We start from the raw sequence: 25,281 nt of genomic DNA, 5'->3' as shown, positions 1-25,281 counted from the left end.
AATCCCATGAATTAACAAATTTCCAAGTAATAATTCAATATTCCGTTTTACATTTCAATCTCATTTATGTGATTGTACTTCTCTCAAAGACTCCTAAATCTTTTTTGTAGTAATGTTCACTTTTACATTGTATAAATTCCTTTCAACTGTGTGAAAGATACTGAATTATATATGTTTTGCATGATCAAAGAAAGAACAAATCCGGCACTCACCGCACAGTACGGGTATCGCGGCCTCGGATTCCGGACCTCCTCGGATGGCGTGGGAGTAGCAGCCGCCGCTTACAGCGCTCAGAAATGGGCAACAGCTGGCGGTTTCGCGTTACAATCAACACTTCTTCCGGCCCAATGAAAACGTCATTTAGCTGTTTTTTTATCAGGTGATTACTGAATCATGTGACCTGGTGACGTGAAAGCTGCAGAATCAAATAAGGAAGGAAAATAACGTAAGTATAACTAATACCTTTAACCAAAACTAAAACTTATTAATTGTAGCACTTTTTATAAAAAGGGGGACATGTCTAATCTGTCATTTAATCCAAGTGGACCCTGAGCTTCTAAGCGCAAGATCCACCTGGCCTCGGCTTGCAGCAGAGCCTTCCTCCTATTCATGTTGTTACGGCACGATATAACCAGCTCTATTCCTCCAAATCGGATATCGGCACAGATTCCATTATGTTCGCATCGCATGTGTTCTACAAATCGAGGGGAACCACCTCCTTTTTTCACCGAGTATACATGCTCCCGGATCCTTATCCGTAATTGTCTTTCTATTTTTCCAACATAAAAATTACCACATGTACAGAGCAAAAAATAAACTACAAAACTACTGCGACAAGTAATCAACTCCTTCGTCCTAATTGTATGGCCCCCCAGCAGTACTGTATTTGAATTAATATTCATACTGCATTGGGTACATGATTCACATTTCCTATTTCCTTTTGGAAAGGGGGTAGTTAACCAGATTTCTTGACCTTTCTCCTTCTTAATTTGTTTTGATTTATTTTTCAAGAATTCTTGAATTGTACCATTCTTTCTAAAAGTAACAATAGGTCTGTTTAATGCTGTATCTTGTATATCAGGGTCTGCAAGCAGAAGATGCCAATTACTAGATATAGCTGTTCTAATCATGGAATCAAAAGGGCTATTCCTGAAAGCAAATATAAATCTTTTATTTGCTGGGTTGATCTTCTTAGAGTAATTCTTACTTTTAATAAGATCAGTCCTGTTTTTAGATTCTGCTCTTTTATATGCTTGATTAACAATATTCGCAGGGTAGCCCCTCGCTCTTAACCTTTCTGATAATTCAACAGCTTGTTTTTTAAAACAATCAACTTCAGAATTATTTCTCCTTAATCTCAGGAATTGACTGTATGGAATCCCGTCTTTGGCTTGTTTCGGGTGTGAACTTTCATAGTGCAGGATGGCATTTTTTGCCACAGGTTTTCTGTAGCCCTCAGAAATCAATTGGCCGTTTTTTACCAATAATCGCAAATCAAGAAACTCGAGAGTATCTCCTCCATACACACTTGTAAAATGCATATTCATTTTGTTCTCCACATTGAGGAAAGACACAAAATCCTCAAACTCGGACTGGGTCCCCTCCCAGACCATTAGCACGTCATCCATATATATCATTTACGCATTCAGATATCCGATAAATGGGTTTGTGGTACTGTATATATACTGTTTCTCAAAAATTGATAGAAAGAGGTTGGCATATGAACATGAGGTCGGGCTCCCCATGGCAGTCCCTGTACGTTGTCTGTACCATTGTGTATCAAATTTAAAGGTATTGTTGGTAAGTATAAACATTAGTGCATCACAGATAAAGTTGATGTATTTCGGATTTTTATCTGTCTGGTTAAGTACTGTGCGGATGGCCTGCACACCCGCATTGTGGGGAATGCGGGTGTACAAAGCCTCCACATCAATGGATGCCAAGGTGTAAGAACTCTGCCAACAAAAATCCTGCACAAATCTCAATACGTCCCCTGTATGTTTTAAATAGGCTGGCATCTCGATCAGTAGTGGGCGTAATGCCCAGTCTACATATTGTGAAAGATGCTCAGTAATTGAGCCTATTCCAGCCACAATGGGCCTACCTGGGGGGAGGTATGGGATTTGTGCACCTTTGGGAGTAGATACCATTTAGGGTCCTTGGGATTTTCAGGTATCAACCGTTCAGACAGTTTTGTATCTATTGCTCCCGATTCTACATGACCCCTAAGAAATGACCTAAATCTTTCTTTTATTCTGATGGTAGGATTCGCAACCAGTTTTTCATAAGTGACAACATCCTGCAACTGGCGAACTGCTTCCTTATATTGCTCCTGAGACCACACTATAATACTTCCTCCCTTGTCGGCTCTGGATACTATAAGATCTTCCCGTTCTGCGATCCAGACTAAACCTTCTTTTTCTTTTTTGGAGATATTACAAGTGGCTTGTGGGTATATTAACGCTTTCATCTCGTTCCTGACTGCTTTATTAAACAAGTCTATAGGACTTCCTGGGATAACAGGAGGATTAAAAGAAGAAGGAACTCCCCCTGTGAACTGTGATGACTGAGTCTGAACACTCTCTTGTGAATCAGGTTCCCCTGCTGCTAAATTAGCTAATATTCTAGTACATTCCAACTCTCCGGGAGCCATCCCTGATATTGGGCAAAAACCCAATGGACCTAATACACATGGAGAATTGTGATCTGCATTAGAACTAGATATTTTTTCAGGAATTTTTGCTAAAATTTTTTCTAAATTAATTTTTCTCATTGCTTTGAATAAATCAACCTCAAATGCAGTAAAATCAAAATTCTACATTAAACCAAAATTTAGACCTTTAGAGAGAGCAGAAATTGTATTTTCTGGAATAGTCACCTCCGATAGATTAACCAATAAATTAAGCGGTTCTAATCCCTCCAGGACACCTCTTTCCTCTTCTGATAATATTTGCCACGGGGTCTTTCTTTTTCTCCCACCCCGCCTCGTCCTTCTCCTAAAGGGGGCTTCTGAGGATACTCCTCAAGGATACTGGTTTCCCTACTTGTCCCATCAGAGGCACTGGTATCGGACTCAGTCGTCCAAAAATCCTGACTGCGCTTTTTCTGACTAGATCTCCTCCTATAAAATCTTCCTCCTTTTTTATTTTTAGAAGTGTTCCATGAAAAGACGTTATCGGAGTCATAATCTTGCTTGTCGCGAATAAATTTATCTCTTTTCTGCTCTTTAATTTCAATTTGAAGTAATGCTATTTTTTTATCTAGGTTTTTAAAAAATGCTGTGGCCTGTGTTTCCGATAAGCGTGACCATAATTCCAATCTGGATCTACACAACTCCTCTGTGATTTTAGCATATTCGAGTCTATGCTGTTCCAAAACAATCTCTACAAATGTTGTGGCATGCACCACATGCGCTTTTTTCCATTTCTCAATGAATTCCATACTGTCTTGGAAAAGAGAAGGCATCTTGTATGTCCTCAGGCCTCGCTGTGCTCTTCCTGACTCTACATATGCTTGGAGAGAGTTAATAGACCAGAAGGACCTGGCTTCTTTATCTGCTAGTGAATAAACCTTGTGCTCAAGTGACTTAGTGCTAAGAATCTGCAATTCATCCTGTGTATTGCAGGATGAAAAAAACGTGTCAGCATGCTGTCTCCCTAAGTCGGGAACTTAAGTCGAGATTGTTTTGGAACAGCATAGACGCAAATATGCTAAAATCACAGAGGAGTTGTGCAGATCCAGATTGGAATTACGGTCACGTTTATCGGAAACACAGGCCACAGCATTTTTTAAAAACCTAGATAAAAAAATAGCATTACTTCAAATTGAAATTAAAGAGCAGAAAAGAGATAAATTTATTCGCGACAAGCAAGATTATGACTCCGATAACGTCTTTTCATGGAACACTTCTAAAAATAAAAAAGGAGGAAAATTTTATAGGAGGAGATCAAGCCAGAAAAAGCGTAGTCAGGACGACTGAGTCCGATACCAGTGCCTCTGATGAGACAAGTAGGGAAACCAGTATCCCTGAGGAGTATCCTCAGAAGCCCCCTTTAGGAGAAGGACGAGGCGGGGTGGGAGAAAAAAATAGACCCCGCGGCAAATATTATCAGAAGAGGAAAGGGGTGTCCTGAAGGGATTAGAACCGCTTAATTTAGTGGTTAATCTATCGGAGGTGACTATTCCAGAAAATACAATTTCTGCTCTCTCTAAAGGTCTAAATTTTGGTTTAATGGAGAATTTTGATTTTACTGCATTTGAGGTTGATTTATTCAAAGCAATGAGAAAAATTAATTTAGAAAATTTTTTTGGGAAAAATTCCTGAAAAAATATTTAGTTCTAATGCAGATCACAATTCTCCATGTGTATTAGGTCCATTGGGTTTTTGCCCAATATCAGGGATGGCTCCCGAAGAGTTGGAATTTACTAGAATATTAGCTAATTTAGCAGCAGGGGAACCTGATCCACAAGAGAGTGTTCAGACTCAGTCATCACGGTTCACAGGGGGAGTTCCTTCTTCTTTTAATCCTCCTGTTATCCCAGGAAGTCCTATAGACTTGTTTAATAAAGCAATCAGGAACGAGATGAAAGCGTTAATATACCCACAAGCCACTTGTAATATCTCCAAAAAAGAAAAAGAAGGTTTAGTCTGGATCGCAGAACGGGAAGATCTTATAGTATCCAGAGCCGACAAGGGAGGAAGTATTGTAGTGTGGTCTCAGGAGCAATATAATAAGGAAGCAGTTCGCCAGTTGCAGGATGTTGTCACTTATGAAAAACTGGTTGTGAATCCTACCATCAGAATAAAAGAAAGATTTCGGTCATTTCTTTGGGGGCATGTAGAATCGGGAGCAATAGATACAAGACTGGCTGAACGGTTGATACCTGAAAATTGCAAGGACCCTAAATGGTATCTTCTCCCAAAGGTGCACAAATCCCATACTTCCCCCCCCCCCAGGTAGGCCCATTGTGGCTGGAATAGGCTCAATTACTGAGCATCTTTCAAAATATGTAGACTGGGCATTATGCCCACTACTGATCGAGATGCCAGCCTATTTAAAAGATACAGGGGACGTATTGAGATTTGTGCAGGATTTTTGTTGGCAGAGTTCTTACACCTTGGCATCCATTGATGTGGAGGCTTTGTACACCCGCATTCCCCACAATGCGGGTGTGCAGGCCGTCCCCACAGTACTTAACCAGACAGAGAAAAATCCGAAATACATCAACTTTATCCGTGATGCACTAATGTTTATACTTACCAACAATACCTTTAAATTTGATACACAATGGTACAGACAACGTACAGGGACTGCCATGGGGAGCCCGACCTCATGTTCATTTGCCTACCTCTTTCTATCAATTTTTGAGAAACAGTATATATACAGTACCACAAACCCATTTATCGGACATCTGAAGGCGTATATGAGTTATATGGATGACGTGCTAGTGGTCTGGGAGGGGACCCAGTCCGAGTTTGAGGATTTTGTGTCTTTCTTCAATGTGGAGAGCAAAATTAATATGCATTTTACATGTGTGTATGGAGGAGATACTCTCGAGTTTCTTGATTTGCGATTATTGGTAAAAAAACGGCCAATTGATTTCTGAGGGCTACAGAAAACATGTGGCAAAAAATGCCATCCTGCACTATGAAAGTTCACACCCGAAACAAGTCAAAGACGGGATTCCATACAATCAATTCCTGAGATTAAGGAGAAATAATTCTGAAGTTGATTGTTTTAAAAAACAAGCTGTTGAATTATCAGAAAGGTTAAGAGCGAGGGGCTACCCTGCGAATATTGTTAATCAAGCATGTAAAAGAGCAGAATCTAAAAACAGGACTGATCTTATTAAAAGTAAGAATTACTCTAAGAAGATCAACCCAGCAAATAAAAGATTTATATTTGCTTTCAGGAATAGCCCTTTTGATTCCATGATTAGAACAGCTATATCTAGTAATTGGCATCTTCTGCTTGCAGACCCTGATATACAAGATACAGCATTAAACAGACCTATTGTTACTTTTAGAAAGAATGGTACAATTCAAGAATTCTTGAAAAATAAATCAAAACAAATTAAGAAGGAGAAAGGTCAAGAAACCTGGTTAACTACCCCCTTTCCAAAAGGAAATAGGAAATGTGAATCATGTACCCAATGCAGTATGAATATTAATTCAAATACAGTACTGCTGGGGGGCCATACAATTAGGACGAAGGAGTTGATTACTTGTCGCAGTAGTTTTGTAGTTTATTTTTTGCTCTTTACATGTGGGAATTTTTATGTTGGAAAAATAGAAAGACAATTACGGATAAGGATCCGGGAGCATGTATACTCGGTGAAAAAAGGAGGTGGTTCCCCTCGATTTGTAGAACACATGCGATCCGAACATAATGGAAACTGTGCCAATATCCGATTTGGAGGAATAGAGCTGGTTATATCGTGCCGTAACAACATGAATAGGAGGCAGGCTCTGCTGCAAGCCGAGGCCAGGTGGATCTTGCGCTTAGAAGCTCAGGGTCCACTTGGATTAAATGACATATTAGACATGTCCCCCTTTTTATAAAAAGTGCTACAATTAATAAGTTTTAGTTTTGGTTAAAGGTATTAGTTATACTTACGTTATTTTCCTTCCTTATTTGATTCTGCACCTTTCACGTCACCTGGTCACATGATTCAGTAATCACCTGATAATAAAAAAACAGCGCAATGACGTTTTCATTGGGCCGGAAGAAGCGTTGATTGTAACGCGAAACCGCCGGCTGTTGCCCATTTCTGAGCGCTGTCAGCGGCGGCTGCTACTCCCACGCCATCCGAGGAGGTCCGGAATCCGAAGCCGCGATACCCGTACTGTGCGGTGAGTGCAGGATTTGTTCTTTCTTTGATTGTACTATTTATTGAAACTTACCCTCCGTCCTAGCACCGCCGCGGGTTGTTGAACTCAGACTCCCACAGCTGCCCTTGGTCCACAGGTGGATTCAGGTACAAGTTGCTGGTGCCGCTTGCATTCTGTTCTCTGGAGTAGTCTTTGTTGTATCCTTTTACTATTAGCAGAGCACAGCATAGAGTATCGATTGTATTTTATATGGACATGGACACAGCTACTAGTACCGGGGAGTCAGTTCCCGACGTAGGGAGACAGCATGCTGACACATTTTTTTCATCCTGCAATACACAGGATGAATTGCAGATTCTTAGCACTAAGTCACTTGAGCACAAGGTTTATTCACTAGCAGATAAAGAAGCCAGGTCCTTCTGGTCTATTAACTCTCTCCAAGTATATGTAGAGTCAGGAAGAGCACCGCTCTTGTTGAACTCAAACTCCCACAGCTGCCCTTGGTCCACAGGTGGATTCAGATACAAGTTGCTGGTGCCGCTTGCCTTTTGTTCTCTGGAGTAGTCTTTGTTATATATGTTTTGCAACTATGACTAGGAGTTCAGTTAGTTTTACTTATATTCACAATCTTGTGATAAGTAATCTAAAACGCACATTTTCCGTTTTAGACGGTAGTAACACATACATACACATATCTTTATGTATACTTTTGCTCTCTAGGTAATCCTTTTGATACATCCATGTTGTGTTTTTGTTATTACTTGGAAATTTGTTAATTCATGGGATTCGTGCTCCTATAAATAGACAATCATTGTTAGTAACCATCATGACTACTGAGGAAAGGGTCGTATTTGAGAACCCTGAAACGCGTCTAGTCTTTCTCACTGGCACCTATGCTCTTTATGAACTGTGTCCAATACCCACGGAGTAAGCTGATCACTTACTGTGGACTCTCTACGTATTAGTCGATTCAGACTAGTGTCCGGTCCTGATTTTACCTGTCCAGCTCCGGCTCAGCTGACGTCACACGCCATCTACACGAGGCAAGTTACATCTACTCAGCGTGCGGTCTCCGGCTTCTTCCAAGTCCAGCGGTGAGGAAACCGACATCATAAGCGCATGCCAGCGCACGGTCTCCCGTCAAATATACCATCGGCGCCCGCCAGCGCACGGTCTCCCGGCAAATATACCATCGGCGCCTGCCAGCGCACGGTCTCCCGGCAAATTTACCATCGGCGCCCTCCAGCGCCACCAGCCTGTGACAACCACCACCACGAAACACCTGGACCCTGCGAGCTAAAGCCACAGCACCATCTGAGACCGCCGACTGCAGTACCTAGGCACAGGAACAACTCTAATTGCCTCAGCGAGAGCTGTCAGAGCCAAACCATCCATTCCATCACAGGACCGGTAACACAGTATCTAACTTTATATATAACTGTTATATAAAAGGACACTTAAGAAATATATCGCATCATTCTAATACTGTGAGGATATAAGATCAATATGTCTATATAGAGCTATTTTATATGCCAGTGCTATATTTTAAATATTTGCTTATTTTTTATATTTTAAGATTGTCTGAATTTGTATATTTACTATATATGTTCTTCTCACATGGGCCCTGTGAGGAGTAATGCACTGTATTAGAATACATTTTAAATAAATAATTATTTTGAATTATCATTGGAGTACGACCCAGTTATCCATATTCTATATCCAATTAATGACACTACCTTGGAAGGTCCGGGCAATATTTTTTCTATACATTTTTTCTATACATTTTTTCTATACAATTTTCTATACATTTTTTCTATTCATTTACAAATATGTTTCACTTTTTGGCACCAGTTCATGAAATAATAATAATAATGTTTTCCACCGGAGTACCCCTTTAAATTTTGAAGCCTCATCTTTTGTTCTCCCTGTTAAATTGTATCATGTGTAATTTAGAAAAAATGTTGATAGCAAAAGTTTTGACCGGTCATATTCCCTCCGTCCACTGCTGCTGTCCATTTTCTTTGTTGCTTGTGGTCGGCATATCACACTGCCATTCAGCTAATTGCTGGCCACAGTGATGTAAAGCCTTGACCAGTGATTGGCTGAGCAGCAGTGTTATGTATTGAGCCCAGCACTTGTCTTCTTCTCGGCTTAGTATGTATTGCTGCAGCCAGCAGTTAGCTGAGTGACAATGTGATGTGACAACCACCAACAACCAGAAAGAAGACTGCATCGGGGGAAAGGAGCAGCAATACCAAGGCATCTAGGAAGCAGCTGCAGGTAAGTCCAGGTTTTTGTTTTATATGTCTGCAGCCAGGGTTTGATGTTTACAAAAAAAACTCTATGCCAGATAACATCTTTAATGTAATTTACATAAACTTTTAATCTGTTCTCCAGACATGTCAAATATTTTGATCGCAACGGATCTTAATCCTTAGACCCAGTGTGATTGAGAATTATAGCTAGGGAAGGTGCACAGGATTAAGAATCACTCCCCGACTGATGTGCTCCATTATAGTCTAAGGAGCAAATCAGTTGGATTTGACAGATAGCTGGGGAGTGAAGCACGCTGCCATGCGTTTCACCCAGTTATAACTCACCACCTTCAAAGCGAGTGTCAAGACTAAGGTCCAGTGTAATCTAAACTTTTGACTTGTCAGAACGACATTTCTGAAGATTATGTAAATAACAGTAATGCTTTAACCCCTTGCCGACCCTTGACACATGTACACCATGGGTCGGCTGACGGCAATATGGCGCAGGCCTGCTAGTCAGCCCACCATAATCGGCCGATACACACTGTTATCATCAGCTAAAATCTGTTAGTAATGATGAACATCGGAGATCACTTCGATGTCCGTCATTTAACTGGTTAAATACCGTGATCAATTGCCATCACAGCATTTAAACACTAAATGCCTGTAATTCCTGGTGTCATGTGGTCCCATTCCCCCCCCCCCCCCCCACTAAAGGAATTAAGTTATAATAATGTATGCGTACATCATCTACGGGGTATAGTTGCAGCAGAAGGAAATGTGCCCGTAAAATCACTGGAGCCCAGCTGTGACTGTCGGATTGTGTTTTATATTTAAATATTTGGTATTAATAAACATTTTGAAAACTTTTGTTAAGTATTTACAGAAGAAAATAAAGGAAAAGGTCCTCATTTAGGGAGGAAGTCTAATGAATAATTTAATGGATATATCTTTACAGGGATAGGGATTCTATGTCAGAACCAAAAGGTATTAAAAAAGATTAGCGGTGTACTGTAAAACCATTACCAGATTTATTTAACCAATCACTGGTAACAGGAGTCATCCCAGAAAATTTGAAATTAGCAAATGTTGTGTCCATTCACAGGAAAAGGTTGTAGAGAGATATTGGGTGACTATAGGCCAGTAAGCCTGACATCAATTTTGAGGAAATTAATGGAAACCCTACTAAAAAGATAGAATTGTGGGACACCTAAAATGTCACGGATGAGTTTACTTCAGGGAGATCATATCGTTAATCTAATGGGGTTTTTTTTTTTTGCTGTATTTTTTTTTATTTTATTTTTTTTATTTGGTGATTATAATAATAGATGACGGAGGTCCAGTGAACATTATTTATCCAGATTTTAAAATACCAAACATGCAAAAAAAAGTCACACACCAGAAAATATAATGTTATGTTATATCTATATATCCAAAGGATAGGGGATAAGATGTCTGATCGCAGGGATCCCGTCGCTGGGGACCCCCGCTATCTCGGCTGCGGCACCCCAGACATCCGGTGCATGGAGCAAACTTCACTCTGTGCCCGATGACTGGCGATGGGGGAAGGAGGTTCATGACGTCACAGCCATGCCATGCTTGTGAGGTCACAACCACACCCCCTCAATGCAAGTCTACTGGAGGAGGTGTCACGCCCTCTCCCATAGACTTGCATTGAGGAGGCGTGGCCGTGACATCACAAGTGGGGTGTGGTTGTGACATCACAAGCCTCGACGCTGCACCCGACGCTCTAAATGAATGCTGGGTGCAACAGGGAGATTGAGGGGTCCCCAGTGGCTTTGGATAGGGGACAAGATGTCTAGGGGCGGAGTACCCTTTAAGTTATATAGATGGTTAAGACCTTCAGGAAGTCTAGTTTCCAGAGTGTAAATCCAGAAAGCTTCACGACTCAGAAGGGCAGCTTTCCTATCCCCACCCCATTTGGATTGAAAAATCTGCTTAATAAACTGACATTTGAGACCTGATACATCTCCCTGATGTCATTCAGCGACAAGTTTGGAATCCGTTTACGGCCCTTAAAGGGATACTCCACTGGCCAGTGTTCAGAATATTTAGTGCTGTGGGGGTTGGCCACACCCCCTTAAAACCACACCCCTTAACCACACCCCCTTAATGCAAGTCTATAGTCATCCCGCCCCCTCCCATAGACTTGTATTGCGGCCTGACATCACAAGGCGGCATGGCAGACCCTAGCAGTGCGCACACAGCGTTCGGAACTAAATCTTCTGAATACTGGCTGGTGGAGTACCCCTTTAAGAGGGCCAGTCATATCAATTCACACCAAATTTGAATCCTTTGATTCATGTGTTGGCATACCGTGCAAATGTTGTGGCCGCACTTATTGTAGCCTACTACATTTAACCATGTAAAGGCTGGAGAATAATTGTTCTCCCAGTGTTCTAGCCTCTTGGGAACAAATTCCACTCCATTACACAGTGTTCTATAAGGAATATCATCCTGATTAAGAACTGAAAGGTATTTGTAAAAAAAAAAAAAAAAACGATCTCATATGGCCAAACTCTGAACTAAACGGTGTGATAAAGGCCGGAGAGGGTTTGGCATTGTCTATGTTCCTTACTATTGACTTATAATTCTTCACAGGTTTTTTTCTTGTTTAGTTCGTATTTGTCCTTGTTTGTACTACGGTGTGTTCTGGTATGTGCCCATTATACCTGTTACCAAAGACCAAATTCCATCTGTCTCTTTGAGCAACTTTATTCACTACATTTTTTTATCACCTCATCATGATAGCCTCGGGCTGCCAGGTATTTGCACACTCTATCCTGTTCTATCTCCCACATAGTCGGGTCTTAACGCACCAGGACGTACATTTACACTGCTTCTTATAATTACATTTTTTTTTTTTTGTAATCATTAGTTTGCATTCACTGCATAATGTTATGCGTAGTACATAGCATTGTGCAGTGTGATTTGTGTCACGCTAATACAATCTGGCTATACCATTTTAGCTCATTGGACCCCCAGGACCATGTGGCAGGGTTCCGATAAGCCCCCTATGATATGAAGGAATACTGTATCTACCCCTGAAGAAAGCGATGGCTGACACAAACCCTCCATGTTTCTCTATGGGAGAGCTAGAGATACAGCATTCGGGTAACTCCGGCTCTCCAATAGTGACGCAAGGATGTAGCGTGTCAGCCGCCACTTCATGCATGGGTCAACATGCTCCATTCCTGGGAGAGTCGGGGTGCCGTGCATTAAATATAGAAATATCAGAAGTATCACTAGATCCATGCTAGTCTGATAAACATAGATCATGTACCATTGCATTGATGCTTGTCTGTATGTTTTTCCCTAGTTTGGCTATAAATGTTTTTAGTAAATGTTTATTATCTGTGCTGGTTACCGAGTGATTTTTAATTTGTTGGGGATATACGGCTAGTACAAGACATTTGCTGTCAAAATTCCTGGTACAAATATTGCACAGTTGTCCAAAATGTAATCAGTGTTTTGGGGTTTTAGCTAAAATATTAAGGCCCTATTAATTAAGCCGGTGCCTTCTAACTCAATTTGAAATGGTTGGTGTCCATCTTTGAACTATAACAAAGGAGCACAAGGTTGGGGGAGGGGGGGTATGTATGTTTCTGTACTTGCATACTCACAGATACTGGACAAAAGTTTTATTTTTGTGGTATGGTACAGTGATCATTACACTTTCATTTACATTTTTAATTACATTTTGTCAATTTCAGTGTGAATGACTAAATTGCCTTTTACATTAAGTTCTGGTCTCAGTAGAATAATGTAACATTTTGGGAAGAAGATACAGCCCAGAAGTCCTGCACCGGAAACCTCAATAGAGAAGACCTCCACGGCCACCATGTATTTCCCCTTGGTGCTGAGATACGCCGGGATGAAGGAGATCCACACAGTGCAGAAGACCAGCATGCTGAAGGTGATGTACTGAGCCTCATTAAAGGTGTCTGGAAGTTTCCTGGCCAAAAATGCTACAATAAAGCTCAACACAGCCAGAAATCCAATATAGCCAATGGTCAAATAGAAAGCAATAGCAGATCCTTCATTACATTGTAGGATTATCTTCCCAACCTCTATCTCAGTGTTATAATCTGGGAATGGTGGAGACAGAGACAACCAGAAAACACAGATCACAGCCTCAATGGAAGAGCAGATGATCAGAAGAAATATGGAGAGATGTCTCCCGAGCCACCTCCTCAGTGTCCTGTCAGGTCTGATGGCTCTAAAGGCCAAGACCACAGTGACTGTTTTGGCCAAAACTGAAGAAACAGCAACTGTGAAAATAGTGACAAAAGCCACTTGTCGGACAAGACAGGACATCTCTGAGGGACGTCCAATGAATAACAGAGGACAGAGGAAGGAGAAGAGGAGTGAGAGGAGAAGTGTAAAGCTGAGGTTCTGGTTATTGGCTTTTACAATCGCTGTGTCTTTGTATGTGATGAATATTCCTAATATTATAATGGTGAAAATACAGAACATTCCAGCAAAGACAAGAAGAGCTATTCCCAGTGTATCTCCATAAGATAGGAACTCGATGATTTTTGGGATACAGATGTCTCTTCTGTCATTTGACCACTGATCCTCTGGACACGGCCGGCATCCTTCCATATCTGTGGACACAATAATCACAAAGTATAAAAAAAAATTAATCAATAGAGAAACTGCCTCCTTCTTCACTTATTAAGTTCCTTTTCTACTTCCCCTCCTGCACTCATCATTAACTCTGAAAACAGATCAAAGTAGCCGTCAAAATAGCTCAATGAGGAATCAGATTACAAGCTGCCCATTGAAGTTTATGGAGACGCCAAGGGGAAAACGATTTAGCAGCACAGGATACAGGATATAGAAAGACATAGCTACTGAGACATATGATTACAAAAAAAATTAAAACCCAGCAAGGGTCCGGTTTAACATTGGCTCTCACTCATCATGTGCTATGCCAGCTGGTAGAAGTAAATTTTCACTATTGGTAAAATCTGTGAGCCTGCAGGTACATATGAAGAGAAATTCTGAACACTTGGCTATTTTTTAAAGTTTTACACGGCCCTCGTTATGTTTCGCCACAAAAACAAGGCCCTTTAAGAGGCATTTGGGACAATGACAGAAAGTCACCTGTTTAGAGTTTATATAATGGTGGAAACAAGCTACCAGCTCACAAGCCACTACCAATTCAATACAGGGACATAAGCCAATCATAGTATCACAACACATGTGACATAAAAAAATGTTCCAATCAAATCACTAAGATGACCAATTGTGTCTAAAATGTTTGGTGCATGCGTCATTAAAAGTCAATGACACCGACCCTGCTAATATTCATGCCACAAATTCTACTATTAGGGAGGAGTGAAATCAGTTCTTTAAACAATTGAAAATTAGTCACAAGCATTCTTGGGTCTACAGTATTGTACAGTCTACATTTCACAACACCCAATGGTGAGACCAGACTGCTGAGACCCTAATGGATCCCTATTATATCTGACCAGATCCTTCACACCCCCCTCCCTTCCCCTTTAAATTTGTTTGTGATTTGTTATAAATTTATAATACATAAATTTAGGTGCACTTCTGTGGTAGATGTAGACAGTAACATATGACTAAACCTCAAAACTATGTTAAAATTGAGAAATTAGCCAGTATATCCTTATATGAAGGACATACCTGAGCCCGCACACCAACGCCAAGGTTTCTCAAGTGGCAGGGGACCTAACACTAAACCTACCTGTGCCGTATGGGCAATACCAGTGGCCAGTGGGCAATTACAGTGGCATTAGGTCCAACTCACAGCCTGCTCCCAGTTACCTCCAGTGTGGCTGGGCACACATACAATGGGAGGAGGGAGGAAGGCTATGAGCCCCACCCAAGCTGGCTGATATGTTGCCGGCCTCACAGGTGCACCAAAATGCTGCCTATAATAGTGATTAAGGTGCATTAAATTTGGAGTTTATACACCTCCAAGTACAAGATTTGAACAACAAGAAAAAAATGTGGTTTCAAATGGCAGTAAATGCTTAACCCCAAATGCAGTTGTGTATTTATGCTGGGGGGAGCAGATCCTGCGCTTGTGGTCTGTTGCTAAGGGTGATACCCAGCATAAAATGCATACAATGGGGGATACCTGCAGCAGACTGCAATTGCCACAGTGGCATCCTACACCCAATGAAAAGTGTGGATGTGTAATATATAGAAATTTTTTTATAAATAATAAAAATAAATTATAATAAATTTACATGTAAACACTGATTCCAGTGGGCAGGTAGAGTATGACTGTATTTTTAATTGTTCATCTGGCCGCTCGCTGTTACTTAGAAGCAGAAATATACAGTAAATGAACTGCCAATACAAAGAACATGGTAACAATACCAAAGCAAACACATAAAAAACAAGGAAGGGAGGATGGGACAAACCTTGGGGACCACAAGGGGGAATTACGCTAGCCACGCCACAAAAACCTTATGAGGTATGAAGAGGTATCTGACCGGACAGGAAACCCTGAACTAAGGGGATTGGACCACCACCCTGTAAAAACCAAGCACTTCCCAGGACACAGAGTTCAAAGGAAATAGAAGGGGGGGAGGGTGGCCTAATCAGAGCAAACCAGGCTCAGCAGTCCGGGGGCAGAGGCCTTTATAGAAATAACAATCTTATTTGATTGTTATGGGCAACAGCACCATTCTTCCTCTACACAATTATTGATAAATCTCCAAAAACTTTTCTTCTAATTAATTTTATTAGTAATTTCATCTTTACCTATATTCATGCAAATCCATCTCCCCAGGACCACAAGGGGGGAATGAAACTATAAATGTTTTTGCTTTTTGAAATGAGGAGGATACATTGCAGACACCAACTACTGACCGGTCTGGTTAGAGATCTCGCCCTCAGGACATGGGACACAGTAGTAGCAGCATTTCTGTTGTCCCTCCAGTAGAGTTTTTCTATATCCAGGTAGGCAGCTTTTACTGCAGACCGACTGTGGAGTCTGGGAATAGACGAAGATGTATAAGAGTCTATATCATCTGTTTGTAAATAGTGAGAGATAAGAACATTGTATTATAACATATAAAAATGGCAATAATGATGGAGTCCCCACATGTAGAGGACATCGCCAAAGTTTTTAATTTAAAGCAAGTACACAAATTGCTGACACCTCTGTCCATGTCAGGAACTGTCCAGAGTACAAGCAAATCCCCATAGCGAACCTCTCCTGCTCTGGACAGTTCCTAATATGGACAGAGGTGTCAGCAGAGTGCACTGTTGTCAAACTGAAAAGGACTCCAGAAATAAATGCAACTTCCCCTGGAGCATACAGCAGCTGATAAGTACTGGAAGGATTAAGATTTTTATATAGAAGCAATTTACAAATCTGTTTACCTTTCTGGCACCAGTTGATTTGATTTTTTTTTCCCCCACCGGAGTACCCCTTTAACACAGCATAGCGCCTTTACTCACATCTACAGGCATTAATCATGCAAATAGTATATGTAGGTCAGGGGTCTTCAAACATTTTTAACAGGGGGCCAGTTCACAGTCCCTCAGACTATAGTTAAAAAAAATATATATGAACAAATTCCTACACTGCATGTATCTAATTTTGAAGTGAAGAAACAAAACGGGAGCAAATACAATATTTAAAATGAAGAACAAGTAATATATATATATATACATATATATATATATATATATATATATATATATATACTAGCTGAGTACCCGGCGTTGCCTGGTTTTCCTTCCTAATCCTTGTTGGGGAGGAAAATAAACAAAGGAGGATGCTTTTGACTTCATATCCCGTCCTCATATATTGTTGTCATATCCCAACCCCACATCCCGACCTCCTATGCCGTCCTCCTATCTCGACCTCCTGTCCCGACCTCCTTTACCATCCTCCTATCCCGTCCTCTCATCCCGACCTCCTATCCCGACCTCCTATCCCGATCTCCTATCCCGTTCTCCTATCCCGTCCTCCTATCCCGTCCTCCTATCCCGACCTCCTATCCCGTCCTCCTTTCTCGACCTCCTGTCTCAACCTCCTATCTCGACCTCCTATCCCGACCTCCTATCCTGTCCTCCTATCCCATCCTCCTTTCCCATCCTCCTTTCCCATCCTCATATCTCGACCTCCTATTCAGACCTCCTATCCCGTCCTCCTATCCTGTACTCCTATTCTGACCTCCTACCTGACCTCCTATCCCAACCTCCCATCCCGACCTCCCATCCCGTCCTCATATCCCGACCCGTACCTCCTATCCCGTCCTCCTATCTCGACCTCCTGTCCCGACCTCCTATCCCGACCTCCTATCCCAACCTCCTATCCCGACCTCCTATCCCGTCCTCCTATCCCATCCTCCTATCTCAACCTCATATCCTGTCCTCCTGTCCCGTCCTCCTATCCCGACCTCCAATCCCGTCCTCCTTTCTCGACCACCTATCTCAAACTCCTATCCCAACCTCCTATCCCGACCTACTATCCTGTCCTCCTATCCCATCCTCCTATCCCGTCCTCCTTTCCCATCCTCCTTTCCCGTCCTCATGTCTCGACCTCCTCTCCAGACCTCCTATCCCGTCCTCATATCCGGTCCTCATATCCCGTCCTCCCATCCCGACATACTACCTGACCTCCTATCCCGACCCCCCATCCCGTCCTCCTCCACGACCTGTAATATGTGTACCAGGTATTGAAATATCTTCAGCTGTACGGAAATTATATGGGAACATACATTTCCCATTGATTTGCATGGGACTTTAAACAAAAACCCAGACCCTCACAAATGGGGGTAGTTAAGGGTTAAATTAACTATCCTATATTTTAAGTGGACATATAAGTAACATGTGACCAAGTATTATCGAAATATCTCCAGCCGTTTGGAAGTTATGCGGTAACATATATTTCCCATTGACTTGCATGGGACTTTAAACATAAGCCACGCCCCTGGCAAATGGGGGTGAGTAAGGGTTAAATCACCTAGCCTATGTTTGTTGTGGACATATAAGTAACATGTTTGCCAAGTTTCATGTTAATATCTTTAGCCGTTTGAAAGTTTTGGTGGAACATACACACATACATACATACATACATACATACACACACACGTTGAGTTTTATATATATACTAGCTGAGTACCTGGCGTTGCCCGGTTTTTCCTACCTAATCCTTGTTGGGGTGGAAAATAAACAAAGGAGGAAGCTTTTGACTTCATATCCCGTCCTCATATATTGTATCCCGACCTGCTATCCCGTCATCATTTCCCGACCTCCTATCCCGTCCTCCTATCCCGTCCTCCTTTCCAGTCCTCCTATCTTGACCTCCTTTCCCGTCCTCCTTTCCCGTCCTCCTATCTCGACCTCCTTTCCCGTCCTCCTTTCCTGTCCTCCTATCCCGTCCTCCTATCCAGTCCATCTATCCCGACCTCCTATCCCGACCTCCTGTCCCATCCTCCTATCCCGTCCTAATATCACGACCTCCTATCCCCATATCTCGACCTCCTATCCCGTCCTCATATCTCAACCTCCTATCCCGTCCTCCTATCTCGACCTCCTATCCCGTCCTCCTATCCTGTCCTCCTATCCCGTCCTCCTATCCCGTCCTCCTATCGTGTCCTCCTATCCCGTCCTCCTATCCCATCCTCCTATCCGGGTCCTCCTATCCTGGTCCTCCTATCGCGTCCTCCTATCCCGACCCGTAATATGTGTACCAGTTATTGAAATATCTCCAGCCGTACGGAAGTTATGTGGGAACATACATTTCCCATTGATTTGCATGGGACTTTAAACAAAAACCCTGACCCTGACAAATGGGGGTAGTTAAGGGTTAAATTAACTATCCTATATTTTAAGTGGACATATAAGTAACATGTGACCAAGTATTATCAAAATATCTCCCGCCGTTTGGAAGTTATACAGTAACATATATTTCCCATTGACTTGTAGGGGACTTTAAACATAAACCCCGCCCCTGGCAAATGGGGGTGAGTAAGGGTTAAATCACCTATCCTATGTTTGTTGTTGACATATAAGTAACATGTGGCCAAGATTCATGTTAATATCTTTAGCCGTTTGGACGTGATGCTGGAACATACACACATACATACACACACACACATACATACACACACATACATACACACACACATACATACACACATACATATATACATACATACACACATACACTGTGCCCCCACATAATAATAATAATAATAATAATAATAATAATAATTATGACCTGTTCTGTGCCCCCACATAGTAATAAAGTCAATTCTGTTCCCCACACATAATAATGCCCTTTTTCCTGTGCCCCTAACATATAATTCCCCCTGTTCTGCCCCCTCAGGGGGCATTATATTTAGGGGCACATAAGGGGGCATTATATTGAGGGGCACATAAGGGGATATATATATATGTGAGGGGCACAGCACAAAGGGCATTATATGTGAGAGGCACGTGACAAGGGGCCCTCATGTCATGTGTGCCTCACATATAATGCCCCCTTGACATGTGCCCCTCACTTATAATGTTCCCTGACATCTTTCTCTCACATTAAATGTCCCCTTTTATGTTCCCCTAAGGTTCATAATGCCCCCTGTACTTTACAGTGCCCTGTGGTGTCTTTCTCTCTCTCTCTCTCTCTCTCTCTCTCTCTCTCTCTCTCTCTCTCTCTCTCTCTCTCTCTCTCTCTCTCTCTCTCTCTCTCTCTCTCTCTCTCTCTCTCTCTCTCTAAAAAGCGTGTGCAAATGCATCTTGTCATGTAAACACAGTGGGGGACATTTATCAAGGTATTTAGAGCGTTTTTTTTTTTTTTGCTTACAAAAGTCACACAAAAAGTCGCACATGCGCCTAAGCATTTTTTTGTGACTTTTGTGGGTAAGGTAAAAGTTACAAACAGCCTTACCTAAGCAAATTTCAGTTTTCACTTTGGAGTGGTCAGGTATTTATGATGTGCAAAAGTCGCACGTAGGCAAAAAAAGTCACAAACCCCCTTCAAAAAGTTGCAAGTCTGTTCCAAGTCTGACATGGAGTACAAAACTCCCGGGGGAGATGAGTGGTGGTGGGAGAAATGCGCGGCGGCGGGGGAAGATTACATTACATTTGCTCACCCATGGGAGTTTTGTACTCCAGGTCAGACCTTGAGCAGACGTGCAACATCTCCCCTCACTGCCGGCCCCTCATCTCCCCGCCACTGCTGCTCATCTCTCCCCCAGCACTAGCAGTTACAGGAGTACAACTCCCAGAATGTCCTTTCAGTGAGGACATGCTGGGAGTTGTAGTTGCAGCAGTGAGCGGGCTAGTGGTAGATGCAGGCCAGCCGGCGCCCTGGAATTTGAAACTGCAGTGCAATTTCATATTTCCCAGTCTGAACTGTAATTGGCTGAGACCGACCAGCCAATCGCAGCTCAGACTGGAAAATTACACTGCATCTGAAATTACACTGCAAATTACACTGCATCTACGACTGGCCCGCTCGCCGCTGAAACCACAACTACCAGCATGTCCTCACGGAAAGGACATGTTGGGAGTTGTAATCATGTGAAAGCAAGCAGTGGGGTGAGAAATGTACAGCGCAACAACGTAAGCTGACCGGCGGTGGAGAAAAGTAAAGCGTGGGGGTTGTGGGAGATGACCAGGCGGGGCGGAGATGAGCTGGGGGGGGGGGGGGGGTGATGTAGGGGAAGGCTGCCTCCAGCCAGCTGTTGCTAAACCATCATGGGGGTTGTAGCTTAGGAACCGGGTGCCTCCAGCTGTTGCTAAACTAAAACAACCATCATGGGAGTTGTAGTTTAAAACAGCGAGACTCCAGCTGTTGCTAAACTGGAGGCTCGCTGTTGCTAAATAACAAATGATGGGGGTTGTAGTTTAGCAGCAGCTAGAGGCTCCTTGTTTGGAAATGCTGGTTTATGGTAATTTTTATTTATTTATTTGTTTATTTTATATAGCGCCTTTATATAGCGCCTACAGATTCCGCAGCGCTTACAATTATGGGGTACAATTTTTCCCAAGGGAAGGCGCCATAAGTGTACGGACCAATTTACGCGTTTTGTTCTTATAATTTCAGGTCCGTGTATGCAAAGGACTTCTTCGAATTCGGTGGCCTACGTTGATGACCAGCATTTTCTTTGTTTAATATAAATAAAATGTCTAACGAGGGCTTGTGGGGGAGTGTTTTTTTTAAATAAAAGTTGATAAAAAGTGTTTGTTTATTTTTTTATTTACTTTTCAGGCTTAGTTGTGGAAGCTATCTTATAGACGGAATACATCAGTGCTAACCCCCAAATTATTACTTTGGTACCCACTGCCACAGGGGTGATGGGAAGAACTGATACCAACAGGCCCGGAGCGTCAAAAATGGCGCTCCTGGGCCTAGGTGGTAACAGGCTGGTGTTATTTAGGCTGGGGAGGTCCTCACCCACCCTGGTAACGTCACGCTGTTGCTGCTTGGTTGGTATCTGGCTGATACTGAATATACAGGGAACCCTATGTGTTTGTTTGTTTTTGTTTTTTTAAATAAAAAAATTTAAAAATACACTTAGGGTTCCCTGTATTTTCATTCTCAGCCAGATACCAATCAATCAGCAACAGCCTGATGTTACCAGCGTGGGCAAGGACCATTGTTACTGGCCCTCCCCAGCCTAAATAACACCAGCCTGTTACAGCCTAGGCCCAGGAGCACCATTATTAATGCTCCAGACCTGTTCCCAGTGTATACCAGGGTAATAATTGGGGTTTAATGCTAGCTGTTTTTAGGGCTAACGATAAGCCCAAGCTTAGTAATGGATTCCGTCTATAAAACAGCATCACTACTAAGCCTGTAAAGTAAATAAAAAATCACAACACATTTAAAAAACTTTTATTCTAAAAAACACTCCCCCACAAGCCCTCGTTAAACATTTGATTAATATTAAACCAAAATAACGTGGGTCATCGTAGTCCACCAAATCTGAAAAAGTCCTCAGGATACATGGATCTGAAATGAGAAGAAAAAAAAGGGTTAGTACATTTAGGGATAAAAAGTGGTAAAAAATGTAATAAACATATATTCACATTTTTTTCACAGTTGCGACTTGAGCTGGGGTTACAAAGTAGTGTTCTGAAGTCATTTATTTGTTTTTGCTTATGTGTGCTAGAAAAAATGGTAATCAAAAGGGATTTATTGTTTTTTGCTTATGTAAGCCATATTCATCAACCCACTGTGATAGTCTCATAAATATGTCACACATAAGCAAAACCAAAAGCAAGAAAAAAATCTGTATAGAACTCATTTACCAAAGCAACGATGAAAAATGTCCATGAGTATTTGTGAGTATTATTGGTTTCATCAAACACGCATTTTACCTTCCCGTTTGGAACATAGCAGCACAATAAAAAAGTGTGTTCATTCAACAAGCATTAGCCTTCTAAAGTGACTTTGGGTTAATCAGATTTGAATAATTTCTATTTGAGTACTTACCTAGTTGTAAGAAAACTAACCTCCAAAATAACCTCCAAAACTATGTTTGGTAAAGAAATTGTTGGACAGGATAGATGACAGAAAACCCCTTCCATGTCTTCTATCAGTAAGAATGTTGGTGGCAGTACCAGCACTACTACATGTAGCAACAACAGCAGTCAGGTGCCTGGTGGTAGTAGTAGCAGCTGCATCAGCCATCCCACTTTCTCACTGCCTGACAGAGGTAATGAGGTTTCACAGGATGATTCAGCTTTTCTAGACTGAATGAATCATAAGTATTCTGAAGAGGAGGTAGTGGACTCTGACATTATGACGGTGAGCCACCTGTCAGTTGATTCCTCATTGTCTACAGTCACATGTCATCAGTAGAAATGTCCATCCTAAATGCTGTGTTTACTCATCTCATCTCTGTCTTTGTCTCCCCCTCCTACTGCTACACAGAAGGATAGCACTAGCCATGAGGAGGAATTGGGTAAGGAGAGTCAAGCCTGGAGTGTGTTGTCGAGATAGTGGAGGTGGAATCAGTGGCCGAGCGTAGTACTAGTGGGACTGATGATGTTAGGAGTGGGGGGATACTTTATGATATCATGGTGGCTATGCTTAGGGGGAGCACGAAGCCCAAGAAGGTCATGCAGAGAGGAGTAGCATAGACGATAAGTTTGATATTAAGGATGATGTTGTGTTGGACAGGACGTGGGAATCACCTGGGCAGGAGCTGACGTGTTCCGAGCAGAAGGGTAGTGGCAGTGTCAACAAAGAAGGGGGTAGCCAGGGTGGAGGAACAAACCTGTAAAACATAACAGACATGGGGCTGCTGGTCTGCTGAGCTCAGGGGACTGCGATGATGTTCAGGTTCTGTGAAAAACCATCTAGAAGAGTGGCACAGTAAGGCAGTGCAGTCCCTGTCTGGTATTCTGTTATGTGGAAATACCTTACAATATGCAGACACCCTGGCACTATGTCCTTTCTGCATGCAAAGATTAAGCCAACAGTGAGGGTCCGAGAGCAGGAACTATGTTTCTACATAGTAAGCATATGAAGCGTCACACAAGGCTGCGTGGGATAGTCAAGACACCCCACAACATGAGGAAAACACTGCTGCTGCTATTGATGCTCCTCCCGATCCGTCCCAACTGTCTAGCAGTCAGGCCTCGTCTACAAGGGGCACTTTATCTGCCTTGTCCTAATCAGTGTAGTTTCCTCCACGATCCCGTCTGTTATGTTTTGGGGAATATGTGTCCTCCAGATAACTGCAATCTGCCAGTTACTGTAATGTCTGTTTATTGGTTTTTGCATTTTTCTGTTCTGTTGTGTATTCACATTAGTTTGTTCAGAACAGTTGGATTCCACCTGGATAGGGAATGGTTAATGCTCTGGACGAATGGTAACTAGGGTGTGTCTATTTTAAGCCAGACTCCTCTGCAGTCTGGGCTGGTTATTGAATACCTCAGTCTAGAATGTCTTTGTGTGCAATACACTTCCAAGTCTGCTTGAGCTAGCACCTTGTATTTATCTTGTGATATTATCTGAGTTTTAGCCATGGTTAAATAGTCTTGTTTATTGTAGATTTTAGTCTGTGTTATATCAGTTGGTTTTAGTATTATGTCTGTCCAGCTTTGCTGGTGTTCACACTATGTCTGAGTCTTGCTTGTTATCTGTGCTCTGTATTTTATATTCCTGTTTGGTATCCGGGTTCTTTGCCCCAGTGTGAACAGTGTTTAATATTTATATCCTGTTTGGTTCATCTGGTCCTTTGTACTTGTACCTGCTTGTGATAGTTCATAGTAACTTACCTGTTGAATTTAGTGTCTTGGCTCTCAGTTCTTCCCCTATCCCCTTCATCTCCTGGATTCTGCTGTATACTCCTATCATGCCTTGTCTTGTTCATTTTATGATGCCTGACGTTTATCTGATATCTGGTTTAGTGAACTGTTTGTTAATTCACTATATTCTGTTCTGTTTGTGAGTTTATCTTCTGCCCTGTTAGTATTTGTATTGTCTAGTAGGTTTCTGTTTCTGGCCTGTGACCGACTGTTTATTATTTGTTTTTACGTCACTGCACTTTAGCGCAGGAAGGGACCGGCTCCCAGTTGTCGACTCACCGTTTAGGGTGAGTGGGAAAGTAGGCAGGGAGAGATGTTTTAGGGTCAGTTTAGGGCTCTTTCTCCCTGTCCCCTGATCGGTCGTTTACAGTTACCCTGTGGGCCTCAATTTAAACCTGGCCAAGTTGTTGGTGGCACACGTGCTCCTGTACCATCTTGTTGACTCCAAAGCCTTCAGGCTACTAATAAGGGGGGCCCAGCACAGGTGGCGCCTACCTAGTCCCTATTGTTTTGCCAAGAAAGCCACCCTCGCTTTGCATAATCATGTGGGGGAGTGGGTGGGTCACTCCATGTAGTTGTCTGCGTGCAGAACAGTGCATGCCACGGTTGATGCATGGAGTAGTAAAGGCCAGTACATATCTTTTATGGCCCACTGTGTCAACATCCTTCAGTATGAGGCTCCATAGCAACGAGGTCAGGAAATTGAAGTGACACCTCCAGGGTTGCGCTAATTAGGTTCAACTGCAAACACCACCCACCTATCCTCCCCCTTATGTGGGTCCTCCTCCTCCATGGAAATATTGCATCCACCCACAGGGGTTGACATAATAGGGAACAGTTCACTGTATATCGTAGATAACACAGTAGCGGACTGTGAGCTGAATATAGTAGATAGCACAATATAGGACA

General features: G+C 42.3%; 1 protein-coding gene across 1 annotated transcript in view; it reads right to left on the bottom strand.

Annotated features, from left to right (window-relative positions):
• Nucleotides 1-12,801: 12,801 nt before the first annotated feature.
• The window catches only part of LOC130360446 (vomeronasal type-2 receptor 26-like), a 117,258-nt gene continuing 104,778 nt past the window's right edge, over nt 12,802-25,281 (bottom strand). Inside the window, exons 4-5 of the mRNA XM_056562932.1 lie at nt 15,964-16,087; nt 12,802-13,715 (exon numbers count right to left, since the gene is read on the bottom strand). Coding sequence (XP_056418907.1) covers nt 12,802-13,715; nt 15,964-16,087 — 1,038 coding nt within the window. The remainder of the gene's footprint in view (nt 13,716-15,963; nt 16,088-25,281) is intronic.

Source organism: Hyla sarda, chromosome 3 (assembly GCF_029499605.1).
Source record: "Hyla sarda isolate aHylSar1 chromosome 3, aHylSar1.hap1, whole genome shotgun sequence".
Classification (NCBI taxonomy): domain Eukaryota; kingdom Metazoa; phylum Chordata; class Amphibia; order Anura; family Hylidae; genus Hyla; species Hyla sarda.
This window is presented reverse-complemented; position numbering and strand designations above follow the sequence as displayed.